At 43.0% G+C, this 15,012-nt stretch overlaps 1 protein-coding gene and 1 long non-coding RNA gene across 10 annotated transcripts in view; one reads left to right on the forward strand and one right to left on the reverse strand.

Annotated features, from left to right (window-relative positions):
- Nucleotides 1-15,012, reverse strand: part of MTA3 (metastasis associated 1 family member 3) — a 262,022-nt gene that overhangs the window by 144,770 nt on the left and 102,240 nt on the right. For all 8 annotated transcript variants that reach the window (XR_008676815.2, XR_008676814.2, XM_055377786.2 and 5 more), the window contains one exon: nt 5,119-5,245. Coding sequence is in view for 6 of the 8 variants with exons in the window: in XM_055377786.2 (XP_055233761.1) it covers nt 5,119-5,245 (127 nt within the window). In the remaining 2 variants the exon portion in view is untranslated. The remainder of the gene's footprint in view (nt 1-5,118; nt 5,246-15,012) is intronic.
- The window catches only part of LOC109025742 (uncharacterized), a 36,628-nt gene that overhangs the window by 7,227 nt on the left and 14,389 nt on the right, over nt 1-15,012 (forward strand). The gene's annotated exons all lie outside the window — the stretch shown is intronic.

The following is a 15,012-nucleotide window of genomic DNA, read 5'->3' on the forward strand; positions in this document are numbered from 1 at the left end:
GAATATTAGAATATTTTAAAGCCGAATTCACTATATTACACATGAGTTATATATAAGACTGGGTTATATATTAATATAATGAGTACAACAGCCCAAGCATCACAAAGCAGATAATGGAAGGGTAGGTTTAGAGATGAGATAAAAGAAATAGCTACGTAATTGTGAGGAGTTGTGTTGCCCATCTCAAATTTACAAATTTTCAGTCTACTTATGAATGAATGCACAATGAAAAGATATTTGTAAGTCAGATGACACAAATTTAAAAGTTATTGTATATTTGTAGTAAGAAAATCTATCAGGCTGGGCACAGTGGCTCACACCTGTAATCCCAGCACTTTGGGAGGCTGAGGCGGGCAGATCACCTGAGCTCGGGAGTTTGAGACTAGCCTGACCAACATGGAGAAACCCCGTCTGTACTAAAAATACAAAATTAGCCGGGTGTGCTGGCGCTTGCCTGTAATCCCAGCTACTCAGGAGGCTGAGGCAAGAGAATCACCTGAACCCGGGAAGCAGAGGTTTCGGTGAGCCAAGATCATGCCACTGCACTCCAGTCTGGGCAGCAAGAGCAAAACTCCGTCTCAAAAAAAAAAAAAAAGAAAAAGAAAAAAAGAAAATCTACTAATGAAGATATTAGTTATACACACACATTGGAACTGAATATAGTAAAATAAATACATATGATATCTAGCAGCTGACATAACAAGGCTTATAATGCTTAATAATGTTTGCAACATATAATCTATTATTCAGTGACCTCAATCACTGTGCATAAATGAAGCATGCTGCCTCTCACTTCCCCTCAAAAAAATGTCCCAAAGGGATACTCACTACTCAAGCCCCATCTATCTCACAAACAAGAGATGAATCACTAACTCTACTCCGAAAAGTCCTGGGTCCTGTCCACTCTCTCTTCCGGTGGAATCAGAAGAAACAAAGAGTTTCCTCCCTGCCACTTTGGGAAGTGTTAAGCGTCTCATGAATATTATAGTTCACAGACTAAAAAGGAACTCAAGAATGCCTCAGTCAGGTTTTCTTCTATGTTCCAAAGAGCACCAAGGAAATTCTGGGCACTTGATAGTGTCCCTGAGAGTAAAACATCAGTATTCACCAAATTACCCTCTTTGCTGCCAAAGAACAATGGGGCTTTGATAATTTTCTCCTTTTAAAGCCACAAAGATAAGGCATGACTTCAACATTAGCAAAATGTCAAGACCACTCCAATGTGCACTTGTTCTACATCAGCATGTGGGCTGGTTAGCATAGCTCCATGCCTTGGCCAGGGACTGCCCCTAACCCCATTCAGCTGTTTAAAAATGACGGCTAAACAAAGCTAAAATGAGAAAATTCGGCTCTGCCCTATTCCTCCTCAATTTGGAAAAAAACAAAAAGCCCCAAATGTCTATGTCTCTTCATCATAATTCAAAGGAATTACCACCCGGTAAACTCAATGAATTTATAAGCCAGGTCCCTTGTCTCAATTATCAAGCACTTATTAAGCTCCCTAAGCTAGAATATACTCAGGAAATGTGTTCAACAGTAACCAAACGATCATGTAGACTATGTAATTTCTATGTTCAACAAAGAAGTGTCTTGATAATTATATTTTATTATACTCTCTCAGTCCTTACGGAAGACAAAAAACACATCACTAGTTTTTCCATTCCAGGCAATCTGTTAAAAGAAACCAACGTTACTTATAAACAGATTCCAAGCTATCAGGAGAGTAAATTAAAAATATACTTGTGTCTTTTAGATACATTTTTAAAACCATTTGTCAGATTCTTGTTCTGGCAAGAGTCAAGACTGGCCACATAACTTCTTTTTCATTTTTTTTTTTTTTTTTTTGAGACAAGAGTCTCACTTGTTGCCCAGGCTGGAGTACAGTAGTGCGATCTTGGCTCACTGCAACCTTCACCTCCCAGGTTTACATGATTCTTCTGCCTCAGCCTCCAGAGTAGCTGGGATTACAGGTATGTGCCACCATGCTCAGCTAATTTTTGTATTTTTAGTAGAGACGAGGTTTCACCATGTTGGCTAGGCTGGTCTCAGAATCCTGACCTAAAGTGATCCACCTGCCTTGGCTCACAAAGTGCTGGGATTACAGGCGTGAGCCACCACACCCAGCCCCACATAACTTCTTAAACTTAAAATGAATCTTTATATTCTAGTGTCTTCCAATTAAATAAATGGAGGCCATGCTCATGACTCACACCTGTAATCCCAGCACTTTGGGAGGCCAAGGTGGGCAGATCACTTTAGGTCAAGAGTTCAAGACCAGTCTGGCCACCATGGCAAGACACCATCTCTACAAAAAATATAAAAAATTAGCCAGGCATGGTGGCACAAGCCTGTAGTCCCAGCTACTCGGGAGGCTGAGGTGGGAGGATCGCTTGAGCCCAGGAATTCAAGGCTGCAGTGAGCTATGATCATGCCACTACTCTCCAGCCTAGGCAACAAAGCAGGATCCCGCACAGTCAATCGATAAAAAGTGCATATGGCTCTTTAGCATCATTAGTTACACACAACTTTAAGAAAATCTCACGTTTTTATGTTCCATCTCTTTGAACAAAAATTATTCACCTACTATTTTTCTTTCTTGAAAAAGCATTACTGGTCGATAAAAAGACTATTCCCATATTACCTGGCCTAACTGTCTTTTCCAGCAAATGACTTAAGTTATACAGAATATACTAACCCTAGCAAATCTAACCATAGTGCCCCCTAATAAAAATCCTAAATAGCAGGCCATAGCAGAATGCACTTGTACTCCCAGCCATTCAGGAGACTGAGGCAAGAAGACTGCTGGAGCTCATGAGCAACCTGGGCAACACAGCCAGCTCCATATCTCTCTATCTATCTATTTATCTATCTCACCTATTTATTATTTATTTCACATAGGGTCTCACTCTGTCCCCCAGGCTAGGGTGCGGTGGTATAACTGTGGCTCACAACAGCCTCAAACTTCTGGGCTTAAGCAATCCTCCCACCTCAGCCCCGCAATTAGCTGGGACCACAGGCACACATCACCACGCTCAGCTAATTTTTGTATTTTTGGTAGAGACAAGGACTTGCTCTACTGACCAGGCTGGGCTCAAACTACTGGCATCATGCAATCCTCCTCCCACCTAGGCCTCCCAAAGACTGCATCTCAATTTAGAAAACAAAAACAAACAAAACCAAATAAAAACAATGACATGAGGTTTTCTATGGGGGTGAGGGCTCACGTTATTTCTGAAAAGATTTGGAGACAAAGAAATTCCAGTATCTTTATCACATACTTCCTGCCATGGAAGATCTCTGGGTCCATTTCTATAAAAAAGGAGTTGTGCACAAAGGTATCAGGAATTGGAGCATGTGTGTGAGGGTGTGTGTGTGTGTGTGTGTGTGTATGTGTTAAGTACCAGAGCTTTAGAAAGTCTACAAACCTCAACTGGGCACAGTGGCTCACGCCTGTAATCCCAGCACTTTGGAAGGCTGAGGCGGGTGGATCACGAGGTCAGGAGTTCGAGACCAGCCTGGCCAACATGGTGAAACCCTGTCTCTACTAAAAAAATACAAAAAATTAGCCGGGCATGGTGGCATGTGCCTGTAATCCCAGCTACTCGGAAGGCTGAGGCAGGAGAATTGCTTGAACCCGGGAGGCGGAGGTTGCAGTGAGCCAAGATCGCGCCACTGCACTCCAGGCTGGGTGACAGAGCAAGACTCTGTCTCAAAAAAAAAAAGAAAAGAAAAGAAATAATGCATTTTATGTCTATATATATAGTTTTTAAGGACCATTATGACCAGCAGAGGTGGACAAAAGAAATAGAAATACAGATTATGAACAAAAGTTGAAGGCATTTCTTTAACCTAAGAGGAGTGAAACACTGCACTTGCTCACACATCCTTACCCTGGTCACAAGCTGCTGCTTTCATACACCCTATGCTCACCTGTGCCCTCTATTTGTGCCTCACACCCTCTGTAAGGCTGAGTAAGTAGCAATTCCTCTTGAAGCTTTCCTGACCGAGGGTAAGAATTTTTGAGCTCAAACATTTTGTAATACCTCTAAGATGCACTGATTATAGACTACAATGAAAAACAGCTCAACAATATCTTAAATTTGATCACCACCAGTAGATCATAGAAAACCACCGTTTTTCCTCAACAACTGCCAAAACGACAAACAAGGGGCTAGGTTTTTTGACTTTTTGTTTTTTCTGCAGTAGAAGAAGAATTTAATTAATGGAAGGGTGGTCCATGTTAGAGAACCAGAGATATCGCCCAAATCAGTCACCTTTTTTCTGCACATTTGTATACTATCAATGCATACATCACGTGTTATTAAGGAATAATAAAGAATATAAAGTTTTCATCCCAGTGATCCTCAAAAGAAAACAAAAAGCCATATATCCTATAAGGTCAAGAGTCACCTGCCTGGGAAGCAGATTTTAGGTTCTAACCTTTGGCTTCTAATGGCTATATAATTTTCTTAGAACCTGGAAGACCAGCATTTCCCAAAATGATATCTGCTAGACCCTCTTCTGTACCATTCTGAAAAAATATTCACATCAATCGGGAAAGGCCCGATTTTTATTGTTTTATTGTTTTTTTCGTTTGTTTTTAAAGACAGAGTGTCACTCTGTCATCCAGGCTGGAGTGCAGTGGCACGATGTCAGCACACTGCAACCTCTGCTTCCTAGATTCAAGCAATTCTCCTGCCTCAGCCTCCTGAGTGGCTGGGATTACAGGTGCATACCACGACGCCCAGCTAATTTTTTGTATTTTTAGTAGAGATGGGGTTTCACCGTGTTGGCCAGGGTGGTCTCGAATTCCTGACCTCAAACGATACGCCCGCCTCAGCCTCCCAAAGTGCTGGGATTACAGGCATGAGCCAATGCGCCTGGCCAGGAAAGTCTGTTATTAAAACAAAGTTAAAATGGTTACTTTACTGGAGAACTTTTGTGGGGCTTTAATATGGTAATACACATTATAAATTTCCAACCTAAAATTCCATTATGAAGCCTTTAGCAAAGTAGTTTAAGCAAGATCCTGAGAAGAGTCTGGAAAACGCTTCAAAGAAGTCTTTTGTTTTTTGGTCACCGTAGTACTGAGTACCTTAGTTCCTAAAAAGTTCTTACCTGATATGTGTTGCGGGCAGAGATTCATACTGGCGTGACAAAAAGAGTTCCCTATGTTTCAACTGATGTTTCTGCTTATCGGTCAAGTCAGCCTCAACTGTTGTTTCAGATTCTTCCTCAATTTCTTCTACACAAATAAAATTCAAAGAACTTATTAGTACAAAGCACATTATCTGTTTGGATATTGAAACAGATCAAATCAACATTTCATTCAATATTTTCTTCAAACTAATCAATTTTAAATTTAAACATTTGCCAGGTGCAGTGGCTCATGCTTGTAATCCTAAGCATTTTGGGTTGAGGCAGGTGGATCACCTGAGGTCAGGAGTTTGAGACCAGCCTGGCCAACATGGCGAAACCCCATCTCTACTAAAAATACAAAAATTAGCCTGGCATGGTGGCGGGCACCTGTAATCCCAGCTACTCGGGAGGCTGAGGCAGGAGAACTGCTTGAATCCAGAGGGTGGAGTTTGCAGTCAGCCAAGATCGTACACTTCACACCAGCCTGGGTGAAAGAGCAAGACTCCGTCTCAAAAAAAAAAAAAAAAATTAAACATTTATCTTGTCAGTTCAACTATAACCATAAAATTATCAGGGCCTCAAAGGAAGAAAAATTCCAACTTAAAAATGGCAGATGGTACCCCAAAAATATATACAAATATTACATATCAATTTAAAAATTAATTCACTTTTTTTTTCGGAGATAGAGTTTGCTATGTCACCCAGGCTGGAGCGCAGTGGTGTAATCTCAGCTCACTGCAACCACCACCACCTAGGTTCAAGCAATTCTCGTGCCTTAGCCTCCAGAGTAGCTGTGATTACAGGCGTACATCACCACACCTGGCTAACTTTATGTATTTTTAGTAGAGACAGGGTTACACCATGTTGCCCAGGCTGGTCTCGAACTCCTGGGCTCAAGTGATCTGCCTGCTTTGGCCTCCCAAAGTGCTGGGATTACAGGCATGAGCCACCACGCCCAGCCTCACAGAAGGGATTTTATCAAATATAATGCGCTTGTTGAAGTAGTTCTTTATGAATAGCACGAGGGTAATGAATGGAGTAAGTATCAGATCTTTTCTACTTTCAAACTTTTAAAACTGAATTGAAAATGAACCTTAAACAGTAACTTAGAAAAAGACGCACCTAGCTCAAAGCAAGAATAAAGCAATTTAAAATTCTTTGGATATTCTTTTTAATGAACTACTCAAAGAGAAATATAGCACTAAAAGGGCCATTTACTTGCAGGTCTAATAACATTTCACCAGTGAAGATCAATAAAGTTACTGCTGCATTGGCACTATTAGCACTAGAAAATATCACATACAAAATTACACTCTTTACCTAATTAGGATTTGACAAATTGTTGTTGTATAAGACACAGCTAACTGAATTCTAATGCATACCCTACAGAGCTAAAACAGCAAACAGGTCTACAACAGCAACAGTAAATCTTACGTTCTTATACAATCCCTTGGTTCACCGTAAAAAGGACCAAAATCACTGAAATCCAACCTAACCAAAGACAAAAATCACCACAACGGCATCTCTCATGATGCAGATCACTAATGAAAACCACTTTTTAAAATTTACCAGTTAAATTTCAAATTTCATTTATGTATTTGTATAACTTTTTTAGACGGAGTCTCACTCTGTCACCCAGGCTAGAGTGCAGTAGCACAATCTCGGCTCACTGCAACCTCCATCTCCCGGGTTCAAGTGATTCTCCTGCCTCAGCCTCCTGAGTAGCTGGGATTACAGGCGTGTGCCACCACACCTGGCTAATTTTTGTATTTTTAGTAGAGACAGGGTTTCATCATGTTGCCCAGGCTGATCTCGAACTCCTGAGCTCAAGCAATCTGTCCACCTCGGTGTGAGATAAATCAATTATTAGAGTGGATGAAGAGTAAAGAGAATTCAAAAGATAAATTTAAAGTTAGACAGGCCAGGTGTGATGGCTCATGCCTGCAATTCCAGCACTTTGGGAGGCTGAGGCAAGCGGATCGCTTGAGCCCAGGAGTTCAAGACCAAGCGTCTCTACAAAAAATACAAAAATTAGCCAAGCCCATGGTCCCAGCTACTCAGAGACTGATGTAGGAGGATCGCTTGAGCCCAGGAGGTGGAAGGTGCTGTGAGCTGAGGTTGCACCACTGCACTCCAGCCTGGGCGATACAGCAAGACCCCATGTCGAAATAAATAAATAAATAAAGTTGAACAATGCCTCTGAGCCAGAGTCTGATCCATGAGACTCTCGCCAATCTCCAGCGGGAGACTCCTCTTTGCTACAAAGCAGCACCCACATACGCTTAAGGTACTTCACAGTATGCCTTGCTCTACTCTACAGTTAACTGATTTCACTGCATCCCTTGAGAACAATGACAGGTCACTTATCTTTGTATCCACCCTATTTTACTTGTGGGGTAAAAGTGAACCTCAAGAAACATTCAGAGCAGACCAAGTAAGAATTATCGAGCAACACTAAATTCAGCAGCAGCAAGGATAGACTCACAAAGTTACAGCATAAAACACTGCACAACATAAACATCAATAAGTTACTGTAAAAGGGGCTTTATTTTTCACATTTCATTCCAGTGCTTTTCAAAATTCTTCTTTCAAGATTTAACACAAAGTGGACGGGAGACTAAACTTAAGAGTTACACTTGACGCCAGGCGCAGTGGCTCATGCCTGTAATCCCAGCACTTTGGGAGGCCGAGACGGGTGGATCACCTGAGGTCAGGAGTTTGAGACCAACCTGGCCAATACGGCGAAACCCCATCTCTACTAAAAGTACAAAATATTAGCTGGGCATAGTGGCGGGAGCCTGTAATCCCAGCTACTCTGGAGACTCAGGCAGGAGAATCGCTTGAACCCAGGAGACGGAGGTGATAGTAAGCCAAGATCACGCCATTGCACTCCAGCCTGGGCGACAAGAGCAAAACTCTGTTTCAAAAAGAAAAAAGAGGTGGGTGCGGTGGCTCACACCTGTAATCCCAGCACATTGGGAGACCAAGGCATGCGGATCACAAGGTCAGGAGATCAAGACCATCCTGGCTAACACAATGAAGCTCCGTCTCTACTAAAAATAGAAAAATTAGCCGGGTGAGATGGTAGGCGCCTGTAGTCCCAGGTACTGGGGAGGCTGAGGCAGGAGAATGGAGTGAAGCCGGGAGGTGGGGCTTGCAGTGAGCCATCACTGCACACCAGCCTGGGCGACAGAGCCAGACTCTGTCTCAAAAAAAAAATAAAAAGGAAAGAAAGAAAATTGTGTTGACCTCCTAGACCCCCTGGAAAGGATTTCAGGAACTGCTGAACTAAATGCAAAAGAAATCTTACCTGAAAGTATATATTAAATGAAAACCAAAAACTGGCTAAGTAAGAGTTTTTTACTTTACTGACTTTAAGAAATTTACCACAGAAATTTTATTTTCACAGTGTGAGATACAAGGACTCATCAGTTATTCTATAGCAAATCAGGATCCCATCAGAAATTTAAGCTATTTCTGCTTTACATTTATTCAAAGAACACTGCATCGGGCAAAAGCTGCCCAATACTGTAATAAATTCCAAGTCCATCTGGAATTTTATATGGTCTCAACATGCCACTGTACTATTTTTCACTTGCTATCAATTTTAAAACAAAGAATCAGAACCAAATTATCTAGCACCAACAGAGCACCATCCATCCTCTAATTCATTAACACCCCTGCAAGCAGCTTCCTAAAACACAATTTCTATTTCTCCCGTTTTGATAAAAAGGCCTCAATAACTTCCAACCAACCACCATCAGGGTAAAAACTAAACTTTCATGGCTTATACATCTAACAATCTGCCTTGCCACATGTTTTAACAAGGACCTGTGTTCTCCCTTCCACCCTACCTCCAGCAAAAAAAAAAAAAAAAAAAGTAAATTTATTGATGTGCCTACCAACGTGTTCTGAGGCTATGAGGAAGCCATAAAAGTCCTACCCTGAATTACAGTCCCTCCTGGATTCCAGGCAAGAATATATACCTTCAGATTTGGTGAGTACTATAAAATTACACGGCATACTCTGGAAGCATGACGGAGGAAATTCATATAGCTTGATGAGCCAGCAGAGGCTTCTCTGAAGAAATCAGTTTGAACGGACACCAGAAGGGAAAGGGGGTGGATGGCTGGGCCCCTGTCTTTGGTAATTAGAGAACACTCCTCTGGATAAGGATAGCCCAGGTATCTGTACTTGGGCTTGGTCTGACTGAGGGAATTTACTGCTTTTCCCTTCACATCCTGCGAACTCAGCTAAAAACCTCATTAGGGAGTGTCTCCCAGTTTTAAAGCTCAAAATCCCTCATTTAGAGAACCCCTCAGTCCCCAGCAAATGAGGACAATTTGATCACCCTAGCCCTCATATTACCCAAATGAAGCATTAAACTTATGGTACCATAATAGCTAAAAATTTAAAAGACTGAAAGAACATAGACCAACTGGAGTTCTCATACATTAACAGAGGAAGTGAAAAATTGGTCCAACCACTTTGGGAATCTGTTTGGCAAAATCTACTGAAGTAAAATTTCTGTGACAAGTTTTTTCCACCACATGAACCAACAATGTTTCTCCTAGGTAACTACCCAAGAGAAATGAGAGCATAAGTACACCAAAAGACCTGTACATGAATGTTCACAGGAGCTTTATTTGCAGTAGCCAAAAACTGGAAATAAGCCAAATGTTCAGTAATAGGAGAACAACAACTAAGGCTGGGTATGGTGGCTCACGCCTGTAATCCCAGCACTTTAGGAGGCCGAGGCAGGTGGACAGCTTGAGCCCAGGAGATCCAGACCAGCACAGGCAACAGGATGAAACCTCATCTCTACAAAAAAAATACAAAAATTAGGACTGGGCGGTGGTTCACGCCTGTAATCCCAACACTTTGGGGGGCCAAGATGGGTGGATCACCTGAGGTCAGGAGTTCGAGACCAGCCTGGCCAACATGGCAAGACCCCCGCCTCTACTAAAAATACAAAAATTAGCCAGGCAAGGTGGTGGGTGACTGTAATCCCAGCTACTCAGGAGGCTGAGGTGGGAGAATTCCTTGAATCCGGGAGGTGGAGGTTGCAGTGAGCCAAGATCATCCCACTGCACTCCAACCTGGACAACAGAGCAAGACTCCATGGGATCAGACAAAAACAGCTGGCAGTGGTGGTGCGCACCTGAAATCCTAGCTACTCCAGAGGCTGATGCAGGAGAATTACTTGAACCTGAAAGGTGGAGGTTGCAGTGAGCTGAGATCGCAACACTGCACTCCAGCCTGGGCAGCACTGCAAGACTCTGTCTCAAAAAAAATTAGGTGGGCTTCGTGGCGTGCACCTGGAATCCCAGCTACTCAGGAGGCCGAGGTGGGAGAATCCTTTGAGCCTGGAAGTTCGAGAATGGCCTGAGCAATATAGTAACACCTCATCTCTACAAAACAAAACTTAGAAAGTCGTGTGGCGGCACGCACCAGCGAGAGGGTCACTTGACGGAGACCCTGCCTCAAAGCAACAACAACAAAACAGACAAGGCAATGCTCAGTGCTTACACAGTGTTGTGAGCAGTATTTACTTACAAACAGCCACACTGGAAAAACTTAATAGTTCATAGTGTATTGGATAGACTACACAGAAAGGTCTTGCCTCTGTAAGAGGGAATAATTAAGCCCCAGGCTGAGCACTGCTCCACACTCACTTAACAAATCATAGATGCAACAACCAAACATCAGGCTGTTTCCAAGTAACTTAAATGCATCCCAGAACAAAGTTCAAGTTGATTTATAAGAATAAAAAATGGGTCAGGCATGGTGACTCACACCTTAATCCCAGCACTTTGGGAAGCCAAGGCAGGTAGATCATGAGATCAAGAGATGGAGACCATCCTGGACAACATGGTGAAACCCTGTCTCTACTAAAAATACAAAAATTAGCCGGACGTGGTGGCACATGCCTATAGTCCCAGCTACTCAGGAGGCTGAGGCAGGAGAATTACCTGAACCCGGGAGGCGGAGGTTGCAGTGAGCCAAGAACATGCTACTGCACTCAAGCCTAAGTGACAGAACATGACTCCATCTCAAAAAGAGAAAAAAAGAAAAAAGAAAAAAATCCAGAGACAAACCCTACTCAGCAAATAAAAGATGTAAAAGAAATGAATCATTGAGCTCATCACAGTGGCTTACGTCTGTAATCCCAGAACTTTGGGAGGCCGAGGCAGGCAGATCAGCTGAGGTCAGGAGTTCCAGACCACCCTGGCCAACATGGCGAAACCCCATCTCTATTAAAAATACAAAAATCAGCCAGGCATGGTGGCGCATCCCTGTAATCCTAGCTACTAGGAGACTGAGGCACGAGAATCGCTTGAACCCAGGAGGCAGAGGTTGCAGTGAGCGGAGATCACACCACTGCACTCCAGCCTGGGTGACAGAGCAAGACTCGGTCTCAAAACAAAACAAAGAAACATGGGCCTGAATGGGAAAGGGGATGCAAAAAAAAATAATAATTAATAAAAAGAAACATGGGCCATATATACTATAGGATGTAACCTTTTTCAAACCTTTAACCAGTTTGGAAACCAAAATTATAGTCTACCATGGACAAAATGGAAACAAGAATCGGTTGGAGGGTAAAGGATTATAACTTCACTTCCTGCAACCATCTGATATAGTACATTTCATTCTGGGAGCCCTTCACTAACAAATTTCTTATAATCCTGTTGCCCTTTCCCCTTTACAGTTGTTTATATGAAAAGACAGACAACCATAAGCAAGTTTTTTTGTTTTTTTTTTTGAGACAGAGTCTCACTCTGTTGCCCAGGCTGGAGTGCAGTGGCGCGATCTTGGCTCACTACAACCTCTGCCTCCTGGGTTCAAGCGATTCTCCTGCCACAGCCTCCTGAGTAGCTGGGACTACAGGAATGTGCCGCCACACCCAGCTAATTTTTTTGGTATTTTTAGTACAGACAGGGTTTCACTGTGTTAGCCAGGATGGTCTCGATCTCCTGACCTCGTGATCCGCCCGCCTCGGCCTCCCAAAGTGCTGGGATTACAAGCGTGAGCCACCATGCCTGGCCCATAAGCAAGTTTTTTAAAAAGTCTTGAAATGGAAAACATTTCCCTAACTGTATAGAGAACAGAGTAGTCTGAAAACCACCTAAACAAAAGAAGAAATGAAACTCCTTAAGCTACAAAAACCCACCAAATGAGTCAACCATATTATACCTTAATGACAAAAAGAATTAAACAAAAACAGGAAATAAAATATTTTACTTTGTTATCTTTAGGGATATCTTTACAACATCTTAACCTTGAATAATTTTCTACCATGATGAAATTAATTCCTGTCAGGAACTGCAGTTTCACTCACATGAATTACCACTACTCTTCTTTTTTTTTTTGGAGATGGAGTCTCACACTGTCGCCCGGGCTGGAGTGCAGTGGCACAATCTCGGCTCACTGCAACCTCCACCTCCCAGGTTCACGCCATTCTCCTACCTCACCCTCCTGAGTAGCTGGAGGCGCCCGCCGCCACACCCAGCTAATTTTTGTATTTTTTTTAGTAGAGACGGGGTTTCACCGTGTTAGCCAGGATGGTCTCGATCTCCTGACCTTGTGATCCACCCGCCTCGGCCTCCCAAAGTGCTGGGATTGGGATTACAGGCATGAGCCACCGCGCCCGGTACCACTACTATTAAATGTAAAGCAAGTTTGGCTAGCCAACTATTTTTATAATGTTGCTAGAAAGATGCACAAATCCCCATAATATGAAAACATGTGCAGTTTTAAAGACTCATAGAAGTTTTATAAACATGGACACGATGCAACACTGGCTCAGGAAAAACTGCGGAAAGGAACTGGCATGAGGTACACTGAAAGGATATGGGACATTAGCCACCGTCCTGAGCCCTGAGCTGTCACCACTAGCAAACCAAGTTAAAAAGGAGAGCAGCCACAACCATTCTCCACATTCCTAGGTGTCAAGAAAGAGGCAGAGTGAACTAAGGCTTCAGATGACCATTTTCCAACTTCCTGGCTGGAAGGGACAACTGAAAATGCATGCCACTAGCACAACTCTAGAAAAGCCTCCAGTGGTACCCACTTCCCATGTATGTCAAGGCTTCTGTGTTAATCTGAAAGTCCTCCAGGGGGCCCAGTCAAAGGTACTGTTTTCTGCATGTCTTATGATTTGTAGGGGCTTTTATTCATTTAATCGCTACAAAAACCCTCAACACAGGAAGGGTAATAAGGTAGAAAGTATTAATGAGTCCCTTGTAAAGATGAATTAAGGCTCAACAACGTTAATTTATCTGCCCCATAACGCCAAATTATACAAACATATAACAAAATGCAGTATATTTATCTTATCCAAAATAAATTTTAAGGAGATAAATAAAACATACAAAAGAAGCATTTAGAGGACAGGATACTAATCCAGTTAGGTGACCTTAGACCTAACCAAGGACTCAACCAAAAAATACAGAGGGTTTAAACAGATTATGTATAAGGTCCTCACAGGTCTAAAATTCCATGATTTGGAATGCTAAACGAAAAATACTTTGGACTACCTAAATATAGAGGCAATATATTAAGGTAAAAGCACTAGTTAGAAATAGAAGTAGTGGAGGCCAGGCGCAGTGGCTCACGCCTGTAATCCCAGCACTTTGGGAGGCCGAGGCGGGTGGATCACGAGGTCAGGAGACGCAGACCATCCTGACTAACACAGTGAAACCCCATGTCTACTAAAAATACAAAAAATTAGCTGGGTGTAATGGCAATAGTCCCAGCTACTCAGGAGGCTGAGGCAGGAGAATCACTTGAACCCGGAAGGTGGAGGTTGCAGTGAGCCAAGATCATGCCACTGCACTCCAGCCTGGGCAACAGAGCAAGATTCTGTCTCAAAAAAACAAAAAGAAAAGAAAAGAAATAAAAATAGTAGCAAAAAGATCCGGAATTCAATGAATGTACACTATACTTCAATAAAAAGATTTGTTTTAAAAAGATAACTTGGCCAGGCGCGGTGGCTCATGCCTGTAATCCTAACACTTTGGGAGGCTAAAGTGGGCAGATCGCTTCATCCCAGGAGTTCAAGACCAGCCTGGGCAACGTGGCAAAACCCTGTCTCTACAAAAGGATACAAAAATTAACCAGAAACGGTGGCACACAACTGTAGTCCCAGCTACTCAGGAGGCTGAAGCAGGAAGATAAGTTGAGCCTGGGAGGCAGAGGTTGCAGTAAGCTGAGATGGTGCCACTGCACTCCAGCCTGGGCAACAGAGCAAGACCCCATCTCAAAAAAAAAAAAGATAACAGGCGGGTGAGGTGGCTTACACCTGTAATCCCAGCACTTTGGGAGGCTGAGGCGGGCAGATCACAAGGTCAGGAGTTTGAGACCAGCCTGGCCAACATGGTGAAACCCCGTCTCTACTAAAAATACAAAAATTAGCCGGGTGTGGTAGTGCACGCCTGTAATCCCAGTAACTCAGGAGGCTGAGGCAGGAGAATTGCTTGAACCCAGGAGGTGGGGGTTGCAGTGAGCCAAGATCATGCCACTGCACTCCAGCCTGGCCAACAGAGCAAGACTCCGTCTCAAAAACAGAAAAAAAAAAAAAAAGATAACTTGTCGGCCAGGTGCAGTGGCTCACGCCTGTAATCCCAACACCTTGGGAGGATTAGGCAGTAGGATCACATGAAACCAGTACTTTGAGACCAGCCTGGGCAACACGATGAGACCCCATTTCTACAAAAATAATAATAATAATAATTTTTTAAAAAGATGGCCGGGTGTAGTGGCTCATGCCTGTAATCCCAATTCTTTGGGAGGCCGAGGTGGGCGGATTGCCTGAGCTCAGGATTTCGAAACCCACCTGGACAACAAGGTGAAACCCCGTCTCTACTAAAA

The sequence above is a fragment of the Gorilla gorilla genome, chromosome 12 (assembly GCF_029281585.2).
Source record: "Gorilla gorilla gorilla isolate KB3781 chromosome 12, NHGRI_mGorGor1-v2.1_pri, whole genome shotgun sequence".
NCBI classification, from domain to species: Eukaryota; Metazoa; Chordata; class Mammalia; order Primates; family Hominidae; genus Gorilla; species Gorilla gorilla.